The 20405-nt window shown below is 43.4% G+C and overlaps 1 protein-coding gene across 2 annotated transcripts in view; it reads right to left on the bottom strand.

The window, feature by feature from the left end:
- The window catches only part of FASN (fatty acid synthase), an 86884-nt gene that overhangs the window by 65396 nt on the left and 1083 nt on the right, over window positions 1-20405 (bottom strand). The window contains exons 2-9 of one of the 2 annotated variants that reach the window (XM_077833001.1): window positions 12025-12165; window positions 10971-11123; window positions 6988-7161; window positions 5839-6039; window positions 5254-5376; window positions 4385-4500; window positions 3934-4068; window positions 17-476 (exon numbers count right to left, since the gene is read on the bottom strand). In XM_077833001.1, the coding sequence (XP_077689127.1) occupies window positions 17-476; window positions 3934-4068; window positions 4385-4500; window positions 5254-5376; window positions 5839-6039; window positions 6988-7161; window positions 10971-11123; window positions 12025-12151 (1489 nt within the window). In that variant the 5' untranslated portion in view covers window positions 12152-12165. Of the gene's footprint in view, window positions 1-16; window positions 477-3933; window positions 4069-4384; window positions 4501-5253; window positions 5377-5838; window positions 6040-6707; window positions 6831-6987; window positions 7162-10970; window positions 11124-12024; window positions 12166-20405 lie in introns of those variants that run through there. The other variant, XM_077833002.1, reaches the window with a different exon arrangement.

Genomic DNA, 20405 nt, shown 5'->3' with positions numbered 1-20405 from the left:
CTTAAAGTGGAATTACCTGAGCAGATGTACCAGAGGGGCCTCCCAGATGTTTGAGTCTGCTGAACCTCCTTTATGTCACTCTGACTACCAATTAAGGTGTAGCCCCTGTAGGGCATGGATGAAATAGGGATCCCAGAGATATCATTGAGCAGGCTCACAAATGAGCTGTACTCCGTCAGGCTTCTGCTTTGCTCTATTAGCATTTCCACTGCTTCCTGTGTCCTGCCACAAACTTGGACCAGTCGTGGCAAATTGTGCATCTCCGGAGGGTAGAATTTCTTCTTATTTGGTCTCAGAATGACATGGACATTAGAACCTCCAAAGCCAAAAGAATTGATACTGACAAGGCCTCCTTTTACTGGGGTTGGTTTAGCAACCACCTGGACACGACCATCTTGTAAGGCTGGAATTTCTGGATTTGGGGTGTTGTAATGAATGTTTGGAGCCCACAGCCCATGTTCCAGAGAGAGAATCACCTGGAGAGATAGAGCAGAACAGAACAATTATGGCTTAGATTTTTTTGTTTTAACATACACCTTTTAGTTTTGTTCTACAAATGGCTGAGTATATAAGATAGAATTGCACTTCGCAATTGCACTTAGATGGCTCCTTTGGTCACTATATTGGATTTTAGAACACTTCACAATAGGTAAATAGGTACTATTGTCCCCATGTTACAGATGGTGAAACTAAGGCACAGAAAGACTAAGTAGCTTAGATAAATCAAGGCCACACAGGAAGTCACTAGCAGAGCTAGTATGATAATTCTGAAGTCATAGCTCTCTGTCCACACTCTACCCAGTAGACTGTGCTGTCTTACTTGACAAGTGAATCCAGTGTGCTAGGAATATCACCCCCCTTCTCCCCTCACTCTCAGCTCATCCCTCCACAAAATCTGCACTGCCCAGCTCATTTTTTTCCTTCCTCCCATGGTGCCTCCCAATCCTCCTCTTTACCGTCACCAAATCTCCCATTTCTACCTTTTCTCTGCTGTATGAGAAAGCTATTCCCAGACTGACAGATCTAGCTAAAGGAGTCTCTGTCCTGCTCTGCACGTTCTACCGATCTAGGTACAGGGCCAGCATGAAAGAAAAGTTATGAAGTAACCCACCTGTTTCAAACAGACTGAAAGCAAAAACGACTCCCAACTCATGGTTATGTATGCACTCAACCCCAAGACGGGAGCTCCTGGGGAAGGACAGGTATTGAGGCTGTGCAAATATTCCCCTGTGGCACAGGCAGTTCCGGCCAGAAATTATACAAGCAGTTGCCGCCTCAAAACCACACCAGTTATTGGTATTACTGCAGTGTCCTCAGGCCCCAACCAACATCCCCCTGCTGTTCAGAAACAACCCTCAAGGGAGGTGGCTCTGATGAGAGACAGACAGTGATAATAGGATTATTTTCCTGAATTGAGTATCAGATCTGGACGCCAAGTCAAGAAAACAAGACTACAAAGTCTTCTGGGTTCCAACTCTCAGTGATGGAAACATTCCCTGTACAAGCTGAGAAGGCTGCTGTGGACCTGGTCTAGTGTTTTATCCCAGATGCCTATACACCTGCAAGGTCATACTCAAACATATTTGAAGAATTTAGGAAGGATTAGCGTGTGCACCCACTAGGCTCCCCCAGAGACAAACTATGTAAGTGGAATTACATATGGGATTTTGTCTTCCCTGGATAGCAGTTAGTTAAACACTGGTATCTGAACTCCTCAGCCTAGATTCTGCTGCCATGGGAGGTGATTTAGGGAAGACTATCATGCTGAACTGGGTAAGATGGAATTCAAAGCCATTTTCATTAATATAGACCATGAGCATAGAACTACTTTATCCATATGGGCCCAGTTAAAGTGGAGGTTTAGAAGTAAGACATTGTGGCTTTTATCTCTGACTTTCCACCACTAGGAAAGCAGTGTTGATGGCCAAATGGTGTTTCTATTTCAACTGAACCTTTGGGAGATGCTTGCTATCAACTTAATGAGTACTAGATTCAGCTTCCTAGAAGGAGGCAACTCATGGGGCTGGAGGAGAGGAGGTTGTTAGGAATAATCCCTTACAAAGGGTTTTTACTGGATTGTTTAAAAGCCATTGGGAAGGAGGCTGGGGACAGCATGGAGTGGAATTAAATGGGCTACTATTATTTACAAACTTCTATGTCCTATTTTATTTGTCAGATGTAATTATACTGTAAAAAGTGGGTGGGCAGTACAGCTCAACCACATAAAGAGATGGGAATGGGTCCTTGCCATGGGATGTTCCTTCCAATTGTTCACTACAGCCACTTGTTGCATCTTTAATTAGCTTGTAAGATCTTGGGGGTAGGGACTGTCTCTGTGTCTAGCACAATGAGGCCCTGATCCTGACTGCAGCTTCTAGGTTCTACCACAAAACTAAAACGTTTATATAATCTGAAAAGAAACCACAATATCCCCACTAAGCACAAGCTGCAAAGGGGTAGTGGTGGCAGAAATCCCTACCAACAGGGTACAGACCTACCTTCTGGCTTAACTACTGAAGGTCTGGTCAGTGTAGGAGGGAGTTCTCATATCAGAGAATCCTTGGAGTACACCTTGAGCTCCATTATAGAGACTGTGAGCCCAGCACTAAGGGCTCTTTGGTTGGAGCTGTCACCTCGGATCGACATCAGTTGGGGAGTTTGGAGGAGCCCAGCTCAGTCCCACAGGAGAAATCCAAAGGACTTCTATGGAGTCACTGTCAGAGGCTGAATGGCCTCATGCAATGGAATGGACACAGGACCAGCGACAGATAGTGTACTTGGCTGAGAGACCCTCACGAAGAAGTCAAGTCTCTCAGACCAACACCAAGTCTACGTTCTGCTCCACCTCACCAAGAAGTATCTTGGAGACCAGGGAACTGTGCCAGGGAGTTCAAAAATCCACTCTGGTAAAACAGAGACCATAGTATAACCAGGATAACCAAGCTATTTACAGGCCTTCAGTACAACGTAGCAGGGACAGGCTCCCATGTTTTCCATGATTCTGTGACCACTTCACTTACTGCAGAACTCATCCAATGCCTCAGAATAGAGCTTAAGAATGCAAGTTTTCATCTAGAAAACAAGACCGCAGTTCCTAGATATGGCAACAAAGAAAATCCTCTCAGCGTGACCTGAACATAACCACCACAATATTTGCCTTAGCCTGAAACAATAACTCTGACAGACTGTGCTGCTTCCATTTATGTGGCCATGTTAAATTGTCATCACTAGGCTTCATGGCTAACTGTCAACACTGTTAGCTAGCACTCTGCTGAGCAGTTTAGCAGACACTCATCCACCAGTGTTGGCTACAGTAGCAGATAATGGGGCACGTGTGGGCCAGCTGGTTGCTCTGAGCCAACTGGGAGTTCAAACCTGTGTCTGCTCCCCCACCACCCCTCACTTGAAATCACCTCAACCCTTGCCCACAAGTGAGCAGGGGGAAAAGATGCATCCCCTACCCAATACAAAAACTTCCAGCCACTTCCTGAGCACCAACAACCCAAGCTGCCTGCCATCTTTCCTAGGTGCCAAGTGCCCCAAACTCACCCTCATCAAGTTATGCCACAGCTTTTCATAGTGATGCATAAAATAATTGAATATCAAACTCACTAAGAAATACAGTAATGACAATTAGCCATTTAATAAAGAACCCTCTGTTCTCAATGCAATTTAAGTGTCTGCAGACTTTAGGACTAGAGAGAGACTAGACAGTCAGGTCTCTGTCTAAGAATTTAGATCCTGCTTGTTGTAGAGCATTTGGAGCCTTTATGAAAACTTTCAAATGAGGCAAGAGGCAATAGCAGAATGGGCTGATTGGTTAATGAGACAACCTCCTAAGTCTCTCTCTCACCACCAGAGCTAAATTCCACAATGGGTCAGTGCACAAGGCACGATATCTATAGATGTAATAGTTGAGAAACAATGTCTTACCTTGGCTAGTGCAGCAAGCCCAGAGGCAGGTTCTGGGTGACCCATGTTTGACTTGGTTGATCCAATCAACAATGGCTCTCGCTCTAATTGACAGAAAATATTTGCAATGCCATTCACTTCCTGAGGATCCCCAACCTAACAGAAAAGGAAATTAAGTCAGAATGATACTTTATACTAAGCATGCACAACATGCAGAAGTTGGCAGAAGAGCCCCTGTCCCAACGTCTCTAGGCTAAAAACAAACCAAACCCCACAACCACCAAGGATTGTGAAGGGAATAGCTAGAAATGGGAAATCTAGCTCCTTCCAGTTAAATAGGAAAGAATAGGGGGGTGCGCGGGAGAAGAGAGAGAGGAAGGAAATTGAAAGGAAAGAAAAGGAAAGGATGCTAAAATTGGAGGGAAAGGGGAAGAGACACAGAGATAGGAGACAATGGTAAAATTATGCTAACCTTGGTGCCTGTACCATGAGCTTCTACATACTCCACTTCTTCAGGGAGGATCCCAGATTCTTTGTATAGAGAACTGACCAAATCCTGCTGCATCTCTCCAGAGGGAAATGTCACGCCTGGAACAAGAATCATTATCAATTACCCATTCCCATCTGGGAGCAAAGTTTCAGCAACCTGTTCATTAATTAGGATTACTAGGTTTCTGAATGCATCTGATGCAGTGAGCTGTAGCTCACAAAAGCTTATGCTCAAATAAATTTGTTAGTCTGTAAGGTGCCACAAGTACTCCTTTTCTTTTTAGGTTTCTGAGGCAGATCCAAATATACTTTTAGGGTTTATGCTCACGTTTCCAGCACTAAAACTGCAACAAGTCAATCTCTCAGTGAGAGGAAGGGGAAAAGGAAGGCCGGTCCTGGAACAAAACTGAAGTTGTAGGATTTAAACTTTAATATCAAAGACCCTAGGCTTCTTCTCATCAACCATCTACTAGATTGAGCAGTGCTCATGGAACTGAAGCTCTCAGGGAGAAGGAAAAGTAATTTTTTGTATCCTCTCCTTTCCCATCATAATGCCAATAATTTGCAACTTAGCCAGTGTAACATCACTGGGATACCCCTGGGGAGAGCAAAGTTGATCAGCTGAACATCCTCCCGTTACCTTCATATGGAATAAAGTGCTAACTATTTAACTAGATTCACTTATGACAAGAGAGGGTCAGAATTTTCCACTAATCAGGAGAAATGGATCTCCCAAACCCCAAAAAAGGGAAACTCCAGAAGAGTTAGCGAAAGCCTCAAACCTGCTGTTCTTGGGATAAACATTGAAAAGAACACTAGTATCTCATGGTCTCCCAGAGATTTGAGACCTACCTTGCTCCTTAAAACCATCAGTGTTACTCCCTGCATTGACTATTGTGGCATAAATCCGTTTGGCCATGGATTTCTTGGTCATGAGAATGACCACTACAGCTTCAGAGCGGCAATAGCCATTCCCTGTGGGCAGAGGAAGAATGAAATAAAAGCAAACAGAAATCCAGACAGCCCTGCATATGACAAAGCAGTGAAGTACTGTGCGCTACAGTGTCATTCCTGAAGAACCTCAAAAGAATGATCATGCCTTTAGAAAGGCATGACAGACAAGTTCAGCTAAATATCAGACTTAAAGAGGGTCTCCCTCTTGGTCTATGAAGCCCTGGAACACTTTCCAGCATGACATTCCTGTCTGCCCCCTGCCCCAATGTAGGGAAATGGACCATGTTTTCCTTTCCCATCCTTATAATTTTTTATGTTCCTATTGAGTGTGCAGCCCTTGGCAGTTCCATTGTTTGTAGCAAAAAACATGAGCAAGGACAGAAGAGAGTTTAGCCACTTTTCTGTTTCAATATAGATTCCCTGGAGGAAGGAACACTGGCTGCCTCTCACAGAGCACAATGTGATTTGGACCTAATCCCTTACCTGAAGCATCAAAGGACTTGCAGGCACCGTCAGGACTAAGCATGCCAAGTTTCATGAACTGAACAGAAGTGTTGGGTCTCAATAGGAGGTTGACGCCTCCTACAAGGGCTGCATTGCACTCTCCATGATGAATTGCCTTGTAAGCATTTTCCAAAGCAATGAGGCTAGAGGAACATGCCGTATCGATGGCCATGCTTGGTCCTTGGGGGAAAAAAAAATGAAATAAAATAAAATCCGAAGTCAAATCATTTCGTTCTGTTTGTTTCCTATAATTGCTGTTCAGGACCTGCCATCTCTGCTCTCCAGCGACTGGAGCTTAGGATCTTTAAAGAAGTTGATCAAGTGATAGATAAAAGTTTAGAGTATCCCAATGCATTGACAATTTTACCCTCCCTGCCTGCCGACCCCAAGAAAGGCTGGTTTGGCCAAACTGTGCCTTTCCCACTTTGTTTATGAAGAGCATTATGTACAGAAGCCACAGGAATTTCATCGTCTCAGGAAGGACTCATCCATTTCTCCATTCCCACCGCTAAAATCCTTTGTCCCTGGCCTGATTATTTCTCCCACTTGCAGCCTCCTCCTCCTCCCTGGCCCTAGCCTTGTTCTCCTGTAATCTGCCTACCACCTCCATACCCAGACTTCCTCATGCTCTGCCCTGCCTTTAAGGCTGTGCACAGTACAAATCTTGCCTATTCCTTCACCCTCACCCCTATCTGATGCCCTCCTCACCTCCTTTACTTTGCCTAAGCTACAGAGCTAACTGCTCCTTTTGTGAGTCTTCCCCCAACCACACATCTGTGGGCCAGTTTCTAAACTGCCCTCCATCAAGTGACTGTGTAAACAAGCAAAAAACTCCCAAAGTAGCACACCTCTTTTCCAGAAGGTCTTCCCACCATCATCCTCTTCTCAGAAGAGTACCAACTACTCCGACCCAGACCTCAAGCACTAAGTCTGCATGCTGAGCCTTGCTGCCCAGTCACACCATATTCATGGATTCCAGTTTCCCCACGTACCATACATGGCCCCTTCCTGGATGAGAAAGCTATGTCTTCATGTCTGTGTAAGTACCTACCACACACTGGATACTATACTATTAGTATCGCCAAACTGCTGTTACTCATCAGCATTACAGAGCCCTCAAACACTTACCTTTTAAGTCAAAAAAGTAGGAAATTCTGTTGGCAAACATAGCACGCTGGCAGCCGGTCATACTGTAACCCAGCAGCTGTTCAGGGTCTTGGCTAAATGCTTCACCAGCTTCTGATCCACTCACGCCTATCCACACACCTGTGTCTGTGCCACGTAGGGCAGCTGGATTAATACCTGAGAGGACATCAGAAGGCAGATTATACACCAAGCACAATCTCAAATTGAAGGACAAAACTAGCAAGATTAGGTGCATTTGGCACCAGAGGTTTTGCAGCTATTCCATGATTATGGAACAGCATAATTCTCTCCCTGCACTGATTTGCCAACTGCTTAATTCCCTCCTCTGCCAGCCTCTGAGATATTCTCAGATGGTGATTATTTCAGGTACACCTCCTCAACTCATGAACCTCATTGATCTCACAGCAGAGGTCCACCAGAACTTGATGTCAGCCTCAGTGCAGCTAGCTGGGATGGCATCTCTATAATCAGTCACGTACTGTTTGAGTGTTGTGTAGAAATAGAGCAGGCTGCATGGAATGTGGGGTTTAGATGCTGACCAGGTGGGTGTATATAAATTGGTAAGAGAGTTCTGTGCAGAAGGGAGTAGGTAGAAGGGCAGAAACATCTAGCACCCAGGAATTATGGAAAGGCATTGGAGGACTATTAGAACCCAAGTTCTATAACCCAGATTGCAGTCTGAGTCCACACTGCAAAGTGGGCAGGTTAAGCCCAAGTTTAAGTGAAACAAGGGTGCTAACCTATACTCCCCAGCCAGTTAAGCAAGCCTAGTTTCAAACCATACATAAACCCAAGTAATAAGGTTTGTGTGTGGATAGTAGGGGGCTTGAACTAAAATTTAGGAAAAAAGCCCTGGTTAGCTCTGCAGTGAAGACATACCTTAGGGTACGTCTACACTACGGAATAAGGTCGAATTTATAGAAGTCGGTTTTTTAGAAATCGGTTTTATATATTCGAGTGTGTGTGTCCCCACAGAAAATGCTCTAAGTGCATTAACTCGGCGGAGTGCTTCCACAGTACCGAGGCTAGCGTCGACTTCCGGAGCGTTGCACTGTGGGTGGCTATCCCACAGTTCCCGCAGTCTCCGCTGCCCATTGGAATTCTGGGTTGAGATCCCAATGCCTGATGGGGCTAAAACATTGTCGCGGGTGGTTCTGGGTACATATCGTCAGGCCCCCCTTCCCTCCCTCCCTCTCTCCGTGAAAGGAAGGGCAGACAATCGTTTTGCGCCTTTTTTCCTGAATTACCTGTGCAGACGCCATACCACGGCAAACATGGAGCCCGCTCAGGTAACCGTCACCGGATGTCTCCTGGGTGCTGGCAGATGCAGTACGGCATTGCTACACAGTAGCAGCAACCCATTGCCTTCTGGCAGCAGACGGTGCAATACGACTGGTAGCCGTCCTCGTCGTGTCCGAGGTGCTCCTGGCCACGTCGGCTGGGAGCGCCTGGGCAGACATGGGCGCAGGGACTAAATTTGGAGTGACTTGACCAGGTCATTCTCTTTAGTCCTGCAGTCAGTCCTATTGAACCGTCTTATGGTGAGCAGGCAGGCGATACGGATTGCTAGCAGTCGTACTGTACCATCTTCTGCAGGGCAGGCAAGAGATGAGGATGGCTAGCAGTCGTACTGTACCACCTTCTGCCGAGCAGCCATGAGATGTGGATGGCATGCAGTCCTTCTGCACCGTCTGCTGCCAGCCAAAGATGTAAAAGATAGATGGAGTGGATCAAAACAAGAAATAGACCAGACTTGTTTTGTACTCATTTGTTTCCCCCCCCAAGTCTAGGGGGCTCATTCCTCTAGGTCACACTGCAGTCACTCACAGAGAAGGTGCAGCGAGGTAAATCTAGCCATGTATCAATCAGAGGCCAGACTAACCTCCTTGTTCCAATAAGAACAGTAACTTAGGTGCACCATTTCTTATTGGAATCCTCCGTGAAGTCCTGCCTGAAATACTCCTTGATGTAAAGCCACCCCCTTTGTTGATTTTAGCTCCCTGAAGCCAACCCTGTAAGCCGTGTCCTCAGTCGCCCCTCCCTGCGTCAGAGCAACGGCAAACAATCGTGCATCTGAGTTGAGAGTGCTGTACAGAGCGGTCACAATGGAGCACTCTGGGATATCTCCCGGAGGCCAATACCGTCGAATTGTGTCCACAGTACCCCAAATTCGAGCCAGCAAGGCCGATTTAAGCGCTAATCCACTTGTCAGGGGTGGAGTAAGGAAATCGATTTTAAGAGCCCTTTAAGTCGAAATAAAGGGCTTCATCGTGTGGACGGGTGCAGGTTTACATCGATTTAATGCTGCTAAATTCGACCTAAAGTCCTAGTGTAGACCAGGGCTTAAAGAGGCTAAAAGTAAGTCCCAGAGAACAAGAGCTGAAACATGTATGTGGTTGAAGGGTAAGGAAGGAAAGGGCCAGAGTGTGTGGGGATTTGAAGTACAGTTGTTTTAAAAAGGGAGAAAGACACCTAATCACTAGCAAGGAAAATAAAAACAAAAACATCTTTAAGGCCTTAAAAAGATGTTAATATTTTACAAGACATCTGCAAGTGTTCTAGAGAGCCACAGAACATACATGGCAGAATCCTCAAGTCTTGACTCAACAAACAGAAATAAAACCTTTTGATAACATAGAACCAGGAGTCCTGCAGAATGAGGTGCACTGACGGAGCAACCAGATGCCTTCTTTCACCTCCTCTCCTACTTTTCTCCTTCAATACTGAGGCCAGGAAGGGCCTTGACAGTGAAAGGCCAACTCCTCTTCTGCTGGGCCTATGGTGCCAGCCTCAATCACCCACTTGTTACATTTTCAAACAGGCACCTTCATGCTTTCTCTCATGCTGCCACTCATGTTTGGGAGGAGCTGCCTGTAAATACCCACAAAACTAACTCATTGTCCTCCTTATAATTCTCTTGTTTGTGAAATCTACAACATAAACGGACAACATTTGGGCTGCTGGTGTGCAGAGACCAATGCCTATAACGACGACCAGTAATGTCTCATTGTTCCCCTGTAGTCTGTCTGTATCCATCTGTTGTCTTGTCAGCTCTCTGGACAGGGACCATCTTTTTGTTGTGTTTGTACAGCACCTAGCACAATGGGGTCCTGGACCATAATTGGAGCTCTTAGGCATAGTGTTAATACAAATAAATAATAAGAGCTGTAGGTGGAAAGGTTTCAGAGTAGCAGCCGTGTTAGTCTGTATCCGCAGATACAGGTGGAAAGTTTCTGGTGTCTCAAGGACTGTTCCTGGCTGTGTCACACTGGGAATCATTTTCAAAACACTAAATCCATTCAATTTTAGAGAAAAAGCTTTTTTAAAAGAATAGATATCATTAAAATTTCTAAAGGTTCCAGATACTGGCAGGGATGGAACAAGGGAAGGCAACAATTTTTGAGAACTAATTTCCTGAGTAAGAGAATTATGGAAGTTGAATCCAATTCCACATATTTTCTCTGGACTAAGCAGATACCCACGAACATATCACTGTACATTCTGCCATTCTTTTGGAACTTTTAATGAGGATTAATATTAATTCCTCCTTCCCTTCCCCACCCCCAATCATCTTCGCTACCCTAGAAACTCTAACATCTCCATTTTAGCAGAATATAATGGAAGTAGGGCAATGGGAAAATTTTTCTGGATGCAGAGGGTTCAGCAAACTGCGATCAAGAGAACATGGCAGTTCAAGCATTAGAGAAGCATTAAGCTGCTCCACGTGGACCCCAGACAGACATTTCTATCCATTTTAGAGATATTTCCTAAACCTGACCCCAGGGAAGAGAACTTAGTTTTGAAGTATTACCTGTACCGGTTCTCAGGTCTCTTCTCTCTACTGTCAAAGCCCTAGAATTCTCAGACTCTATATGAAAGTTCTACTTAGACATGTGCAAGACTCTCTTCAAAATCTCAGACACACTAAAATCCAGTTTTACCTATTCAGTTGTTCAGCTGCTTACCTCCATCCAAAATGGCTTCATAAGACGCTTCCAATAGTAAGCGGAGCTGAGGGTCCATTGTGTGAGCTTGTTTGGGGTGAACCCCAAAAAAAGAGGCATCAAATTTGCTGATGTCCTTGAGTTTCCCATTTCTCCTGGGCAGCCCATAAAGTCCTGAAGAGAAAAAACATTTAACTAAAGACAACTTCAATGTAAAATGTGTTTACTAGGTAGGAGACCATCGTATGACAAGGTGTAATCTGGAATCACATGACGTTCAGAATACCTACAACTGGCATGCCCTATTTCTACATTTCAGCACCAGATTGACAAGGTATCTACTTTTCCCACCTCCTCAGTACCCTTTTAAGAATAATTGTAAGAAGAGTAAAGTTCCTGATGAAACTTCTCCATACTAAACCCCACTGGCTGCTATTTCTGGCTTTGCTAAGCAAACTCATGCTCTGGCAAGTTTTGCCAAATAAACAAGCAGCTTTTGCAACACAGTTTGTGTCTCATGAGTAGTGCCAGTTCATCACCAGATAGAAACACAGAAGCCACTTTCCACATCTGCAGATCAAGAGCTTTCAGTTGTGTCTGGCATGTACATATCCATTCAGTTAGAAAAAGGGTTTTCAGTGGACAACCAGACAGCCAAGAACATTATAACAAGGATATAAGTCAAAAGACTGAGGTGATCTTGCTACTCCCAAATCCCACAGAGATCCCATCCAATACCCAGCAAACAGCGGTGTCAGTCTCATTGCTGCCTGATGCTAATAGCAGCTAGACACCATTGCTGGTGCATGAGTGTTGAAACTGCACTGCTAAAATACTTTCTTCTGTAAGGCAGCACCATGAAGTTTATTTGGTTATCACTCTGACACAGGCCACAATAGAGTGGATATAGGTTGGAATCTTATAAAAGCAGGAGATAAAAGCCATGAAATTCAGGGACATCAGAAATGAGCTCAAACTCTGGCAGGGTTTTCCTGCTTATGAGGGCTCTTTTCCTTGAACACTTGAGCTCATCTGGAGAGCTCAGACCCCAAGTGCAGACAATCTCAGGGCTCACCTGGCTTCCACCTCCGATCATCTTCTGTGACCATGTCCACTCCATTGAATAAATTCTCCCAGAACTCTTGCATATTCTCTGATTCTGGCAGCTTTCCTGCCATGCCTGCAATCACCACGTCCTCCATCTCCTAAGTTCTCTCTGGAAAAGGAATTTACAAAAGTCAGATCCACAAATCAACTAGCTGAGTGAACATTTATGCAAAGAACACATTGTGTTGCCCAACATGCTGAGGAAGGGAGGAGGCAGTACCCAAATATACACTGTAAGAAGTTAGATCCTCCCCTACATTGGAATGGTCTATGGAGTCCATAGGTACAAAAAAAAAAAAAAAAAAACAAAAAAAAGGGGGGGGGGGCACACTGCTCCTCTCAAGCAAATAAGAGCAGGATTTGCAAAAAGAAGAAAAAAATACATACATAAAAATTACCTCCCTCCCTGCCCAACAGACACTAAGAGGCTCTGATGATCTCTACTTCCTAGGCCACAATCCGGGGATAGGAAAATACCCCCTCCCTTTTGAAGAGTCATTTATTGAATGCTACCAGCATGCTTCAAGGTGTGCAAACTGACGAAGACACGGTTCCTATCGCACGCAGCTTACAATCCACGGCCCTGATCCTGAAATGGGATGTGATCCGTGCAAGCTGACTGCTGTGCTTGAATGGAGCACCAATGAAGTATTTCTACACAGATCATACTGAGGAATCCGACTGCGTATTTGACACAGTCAACATAGGTTTTAGGTGCAATTATATGTTAAAAACTGTCAACGCACTATTAATAACTAGGTAATGGGCTCAAAACCCATCTCCAGAAACAGGGAGTTAGCAGGCTGATCTGAAGTAGTAACATGAAATTAGAGAAGGAGGAGCTTCCCCCCCCACCCCGGACAGCTTCTAATAGACAGAAAGGATGGTCAGCCTTGAAGTTAAGGGAATAGACGGATTCAGGAGATTAGGTACTTGAAGGCTGTGAACTCTACTTAAAACAATTTAACTAATAGCTATAGACAAATACACTGTAGGGTCAATGGGTGGGATTTTCAAAAAAAAAACACCACCACACCTAATGACTTAGAAGCACAAAGGCCACTGAAAACCAAACCTTGAATCTCAAGGGGATGTGTGCTCCTAGAACACTTAAGAAGATCCCATCCAGTAGTGTTGGTTCTTGATCACCCTTTCCATGGTTATAGTGCCAATAGTTGCCCAGTATGGCAAAAGTCATTTTTGTTCACTTGCACTTGCCTATTATTACTGCACCTGGAGTTGTTTTCTTATTTTAAATAAGACTGAAATCCAAGAAGTTCTCTATGAAAAAAGCAGAGAATTCTGGTTTTGCTGATGACGCTTTCTCCTCATTGACAGAAAGATGGTATATATATGAACACAGCTCAGAAAGGCCTTTGATTCAGAATTTTTTGGACACCTTTGCCAACTATTTCAGAAACTCTTACAAAATTGACACCTCTAAGCAAACTGGTTTTGTGAAATTGATGCTTCTGAGCAAAGCCATTCAAATGGGTTTCTCTTCTCTCCAGGCACTTTATTCTGTTGCCCAGACAGAACTGCACTTTCCAAATAACTGGAAGCAATCTTGTAGATAGGTACACTATTTTAGAGCAGATCCTGGAATTGATCAGCAGATGCAGAGAGCATTAATCTCCTACAAAAAGCTCAGCCCTCTTGGTTGCAGGGTTTTTGATGATGCCTGGCCAAACACACAAACATCATCACACGGACATATTCAGATCTCATTTACATGAGCATAAGTCAGCAGTAACTCCACAGAGGTCAGTAAAGTTACTCCAGACTTATATTTGTGTAACCAAAGCACAGATCTTACCCACAGAAATGGAACTGGCTTATTAGCTTATCAAGTCCAACCCCTCTGGGAGAAAAATCAGAACTGCTCCTAACCAGACATTTTCAACTTTCCAGCCTACTGTAAAATGCCTCGGTCAACGGAAATTCCACTGCTTCCCTGGAAAACACTACTACAAATTAATTGATCATGTAATGAGGGAGTTGGGATTCCCAATTCAGTAGGCATTGTATCATGCCCTTTATGAGAAAAGCCAGTGACAATATGCCAATGAATTATGTTCAACAAGAGATTTTTCATTATTTCCATTCACAAAACCTAGCAAGTCAGTTTTATTATTTGTATTACCACAGTGCTTAAGAGCTCTAGTCAAGAACGAGGACCCCACTGTGGTAGGCACCGTACAAACACAGAACAAAGAGACCGACCCTTCCCCAGAGAGTTTACAACTTAAGTATAAACATAAGAAACTACAGATAGACAGGGAAGTACCAAAAAAAGGACACTCAGTGTGATAGATCTAGTGGTCTCAGCCATTAGCAGCCCAATCATCATCATCCATTTTTTCGCTGGCATCAAGGAAAAAGACTTTTCAGGAGGATAAAGTAACTTTGGAAACACTGACAGAGAGCTCCTCCTAGGCGTGAGTGGCACTGAGAGAGAAAGCACAAAGGGGTTTGTTTGAAAATTTAACCAGTCACAAAAGCTGGCTGGCATCCCTGACCCATTGGAGGCAGGAGATGACATCTCAATAGTGAATGAAATGATAGGCAGGGCTAGGCCATGAAGGGCCTTGAACATGAAGATAACCAGCTTATGTTTGATGCAACAGAGGAGAGCATGGGGATGCAAAGAGACATGGTCAAATCTTTGTAGCAGCATTATGAATGGATATGCGTGGGGCAAAATTGCATTTGTCAAGGTCAGAGAAAAGGATGTTGCAGTAGGAAAGGCCATATCTTAGATGTGACACAGAAAGCTTCAAGCTTTGGAAACAGTCTGGATGTGAGAACCTAGAAAGAGCTCTGAGTCAAAGAGGACACCCAGATTATGGGCCAGAAGGGACAGGCCAGACGGTGGTGTTGTCCAGTGATTGAAAAAGGAGGGGGAGGCCTCTAGACCCCTGTTTTGGCCACGTTGAGACTGACCTGTCAGCTAGACATGCATGAGGAGATATCAGAGAGACAGGTCAAAATTTTAATTTAGTCAGAAGGAGACAAGTATGGAGTAGAGAGCTAGATTTGCAAACTGTCTGAACAGAGTTGCTAGTTGAATCTGTGGATGAGGTTACCCAGACCAAGGTGTAGAGGGAGCAAAAAGGAGACAAAGGACAGAGCCCTGTGTAACCCCCACAGAAAGTTGTGGAGCCAAGAGGAGGGATTAGGAGAATCCTCCAAAGGAGTCATTAGAGAGGGGTACTAGGTGAACCAGGAGAGAACAGAGTTGTAGAAGCCAAGAGACGACAAGATTTCAATAAGAAGAGTGTGATGGATTGTATCAAAAGTGGCTGACAGATCAAGGAGGATGAGGATGGAGTAGTGGTTCTGAGCTTTGTCTAGAAAGAGATCATTAGAGATTTTGGCAAGAGCAGTTTCAGTGGTGTGCAAGGGGCGGAAGCTGGATTGTAGAGAGTTTAGGATGGAACTGGAGGAGCAGCACTGCAGAGAGCAGGTTCAATGAAGTTAGAGATGAAAGGGAGAAGGAGTGGTAGTTAAAGAGGAAAATAGGGTCAAGGGTTAGTTTTTTTTAAGATGGGAGAGAGAGTAGAGCATGTTTGTATTGTGAGGGGAGAGAGCCAGAGGACAGTGGGCGTGATGGAGGTCAAAATATGGGGTCACTGGGGCAAGTGAAGGAGTTAGATGAGGAGAGCAGAGGAAAAGCTTCTGCACTTGTGAAGGGGGAGGGGGAAGAGATTTGTAGGAAGGGAGGGGGAAGCACCACTGTATTTTGTCAATCTTTGCTTGGAGGCAGCCAGTGAGATTCCATGCAGAGTGAGAAGTGGAGGCAAGAGGTAGGAAGGGTTTGAGGAGTGTTAGGAGGCAAAAGAGCAGCTGGGATCAAAGGCATAGGGTTCAATTACATTGGAGAAGTAGAGCTCTTTAGCTCAGAAGATGGCAGAACTGAAGGAGGAAAGAACAGACTGGTTGTGGAGGAAGTCGGCTGGTCACAGGGTTTCCACCAGAGACTATTTGCAGTGCAAGAGTAGGAGCAGAGGAAGTGGATGTTAGTGATAAGCAAAGGCTAAGGGATGGCAGGGTGGACAATGCAATGGAAGAATGGGGGGAAAGAATTAAATGTGGAGCAGAGTGAACCATGGAGAAAAATCAACAACCATCTCAATGGAAGACAGGACAGGGAGGAGAGATCTGAGAGAAGACAAGAAATCAGCAGTGCTGGTGGACTGGAAATCACAGAAAACCCAAATGAGTGAAAGAGAAGCCAATGCTGGGGAAACTCAGCAACAGAGTGAGCAGCATCTGCCTAAGGTTGGGAAATCCCTCTCTGAATACTCTATAGCACAGATAGACAAGGTGAAAGGAAGAGGCCCATACCAGAAAGACAAACAAACCCAGAAGAGACAACTAAGTGAGCCACCTCAAGATGCAGAGTCAGAATATTTTGCTTTGGAAAGGATCTCATTAACTCTAAAGCATCCCCAATAGTCAAGGCTAGCTTGGATGCCCCTCTATATCCAGTTACGGCTCATTCTGAACCTTCCTTGGCACCTTGTTCCATCACTCTACTGTTCTGAAAAGTTTCCCAACGTTATTAATACGGCACCATAGTTATGTATGGCAATTTACACAACAAGTTGCCCCAAAGCATTTGCAGTCTAATTTGGATAAAGTGGTGCATCCACATTTAAAAAGTTTAGAGTGGGGCAGAGGCCAGGAATGAGAATGCATTAGTTCTACAGCTACATTAAGGGACACATAGGATAGTAAAATAGGGGGGGAATACCTCGTGCATTCCCCCCACCTCAATGCTGTACTTACCTTTAGATTAAACATAATAAGTGAAGACAACAAATTAAATATGGGAAGATGAGGGAAGAACAAGGGTGACAAATACGATTAGGCAGTTTCTCAGGTTTGTTAATGCCATCTTGATGGGTCTAATTTCCCCGCCTTCCATCTTAAATCTATGACTTTTTGTTCAGTCCTTTTGTTCCAATGAAGAGGTGTCTAGAAGACGTGAGCGTAACATACTTTGTCAATCTTTGACATTTTGGCATACTTTACTCTGACCCTGACATTGTTACTCTAAACTCTTCTCAAACAGCCCGTTATTTTTAGAAAAGCACTACTCTCATCTGAACAGTTGTCCAATAGAAGCCTCACCACTGATGAGAATTACCATCTCACTTGATTTACACAATTTTTTTTGCATCAGTGTTGTATTGCTGACTCATTCAGCTTGTCATCCATAATAACCAACCATTTTTTCTTGGTATTACTGACTAGTACACACTATTTTATCATTTCATATTTGTACTTTGGTTATTTGCTTCCCGTATTAATCTCTATGCAGTTGTTTTATTGATTTCAGTCCTTTTCTCAAATATATCAAGTTCATACTATATTTTAATCTTGTTCTCCATGTATTTGATCCCTGCTAGTTACTGGCCAAGTGTTACTAACATGCTCAGTTACAAATGAAGATACCAAGCTCTTCTGGATCTAGAACAGACCCTTATAAGAACCTCTCTCACTTAGCACCTCTTCCCAATTCATCACTAAATGTTAATCATTACTTTGCTCCATGTTTAGCACCTGTGTGTCTATTTTTCACTAGTCCCATTTAATCTGTTTCTCTCTACAAGAATGCATTATGCATTTGTATGACCACTGAGCTTATTATGCTATTTAAGGAAGTGAAAGAAAGCCCTTACTTGGATGCCTGAGCTCTCCCCACTCCACATACAGCTACAGTGGGAAACCCTCATTTAATGGTTCTATTATCCCTCTTGGGTACAGTGAAGGGAGAGGGAAGCCCCTACAAAGCCTCCAGATGGCATTTCAATGGCCTTCCAAACTTGATGGGATACTCCTTGCAGAGCTAGTCTCCTGGGGAAGCACACAGAATCCACTGCAGAAATCCCTTGTTCTGCCTGATGCACTATCTTTTATACACATTCAAAATGGGATCTGTCAAAGTAGCTGTAATCTATGGTCTGATTATATGGATCAAGCCCATCAAAATTAAGACCCTGATCCTGCCATTGACTCACAGACCCCTGCACCAAATTGGAGTTTCATTATCTTCAGTGAGGATGCTCCTGCATGAACCAGTTGCAGGAGCAGGGCCTTACAAATAATCCTTTTCATAGCCAAGTTTGTGTAACTCCAAAGACATAAAAACTAGATGAATTCCTCTATTTCCCATTCCATCAGTGGCAGGTGCACTGGCAGCAATGGGAGTTCCTATAGGAATCTGTAGAGAATTGATTCCTATATACAAGTGGCATTTTCTCTGTGACTTTGCCAAAGTTTACTTCATTAGGGATATTAGCAAAAGATTTGCTTTTACTTCCAAGTTTTACTACATACAAACCCAGATTTTCCAATATTTGATTTTAAATAAATATATGATCCCATTTCTAAAATTTATTTCCCTAGAACTTCAATTGTAGAAAAGTTTTTTTTTTTTTTTAAAAAAGCCTACCTCTCAAAGATCTTTGTAAAAGACAGCAAAACTAAAAATCAAGGTGTACTTGTATTTGGGCTATTTTAGCTAGTGTTCAGTTTCTCAGACACTGTTAAACTGGATTTGTTATTGCTAAATCTAATACTGCACAGAATTTTTATTGTCTCTGTTGAGACTGGATTTGTTCCTTTTCTTAGGAAGAATGCCTTCAATTGCTTGATAAAACATGGAAAAAACTACACGGTGCTTCCATAACTTAAAAGAAAAAAAACAAAACAAAACTATTCTGAGTGTAAAAAGAAAAAGGAGTACTTGTGGCACCTTAGAGACTAACATATTTATTTGAGCATAAGCTTTCGTGAGCTACAGCTCACTTCATCGGATGCATTCATCGGAAGCTCACGAAAGCTTATGCTCAAATAAATGTGTTAGTCTCTAAGGTGGCACAAGTACTCCTTTTCTTTTTGCGGATACAGACTAACACGGCTGCTACTCTGAAACCTGTTATTTTGAGTGTTTTTATCATGAATGGATATACTCACTACTGGCTTTTGAGTCTGCATTATGATTATAGTGTTGTAAATGCCTAGATTATCAGGAAGTGCTGCTAGCTTCCCTAAATTCGTCCAGATTTAATTCCCAAAAACACTGCACTGTATAAACATCATTTTAAACGTGTACCTGCACACTTACCTTCCAGGTGAGGCCATCATCTCACATCCTTCAGCTAAATCTACCCTTGGTGGGAGTTTTCAGAATCCTTTACTGGGGACACTGACTTTCATGTAAGATAGTCTCATTTCCTGAAGTCCTTGAAGAAGCGTTGCTAGTTTTCAGTATATCCCAAGAAGTTTAGAACTCCAAGGAGAGGCTGAAGACCTGACTGGATCTCTGTAAACCCAGCTCAGGGGTTTGCTTACAACATTATTATTCTTAGAATAAAGAGAGACGAACCAATACATCTGCTAATGGTTATGGCTGAATTAACAAAACGGGCTGAGTTTTAGGGACCTTCTGCCTCCTATAATATAATATCTCAAACATCAGATGTTACCTTGTGATATCTAGGAGTCCCTAAATTTCTTGGCTTTAAGGCTTCTGTAACTCCTACCTCTGGTACTTTAAAACCACCAATAAAAAGCCCATCTTCTTCCTGTTTTTAGTATTATCCATGCATGCAGCTAGTTTTAAATAGCTAGAATTACATAACTACTAAATTAGTACTACTAAATTACATAACTACAGGATTGGGGGGGGGGGGGGAGAAGGGGTAAAGGGGATGGGTGTAAGACTCCATTAGGTGGGGCAGATGACAGACTATACTTTCAGACCACACAAAAGTCTACATGGAAAGGAAAAAAATTTATCTAAACTTTAAGTAAATTTCCCTGTAGATACTGGCTATCGGAAAAGAAATTAAATATTTCAGTTCCAATGTCCAAATGAATAAAATCTCTGAAGTGCCACAAAGGATATGCCAGGGAGTATGTTTTAATCAAAGGTTGGTTTCAGAGTAGCAGCCGTGTTAGTCTGTATTCGCAAAAAGAAAAAGGAGGACTTGTGGCACCTTAGAGACTAACACATTTATTTGAGCATAAGCTTTCGTGAGCTACAGCTCACTTCATCGGATGCATTCAGCTTATGCTCAAATAAATGTGTTAGTCTCTAAGGTGTCACAAGTCCTCCTTTTCTTTTTGTTTTAATCAATGTTATTTATATATTGTTCTTAGTCCCCTTTGCATGTATTAATACATGTACAGTTGTTAATTATTCGAGGGTGAGAAAGCTAAGGAGAAAAAGAAAAAAAAATGTTTTCCTTCTCTGCATCTGCTTGTGAAACAGGCTTTACCGTGTGTAACTGTCTTCACTGCCCGATATCAAAATGGCTGGATGCAGAACATTCACAA

The sequence above is a fragment of the Eretmochelys imbricata genome, chromosome 14 (genome assembly GCF_965152235.1).
Source record: "Eretmochelys imbricata isolate rEreImb1 chromosome 14, rEreImb1.hap1, whole genome shotgun sequence".
NCBI classification, from domain to species: domain Eukaryota; kingdom Metazoa; phylum Chordata; order Testudines; family Cheloniidae; genus Eretmochelys; species Eretmochelys imbricata.
This window is presented reverse-complemented; position numbering and strand designations above follow the sequence as displayed.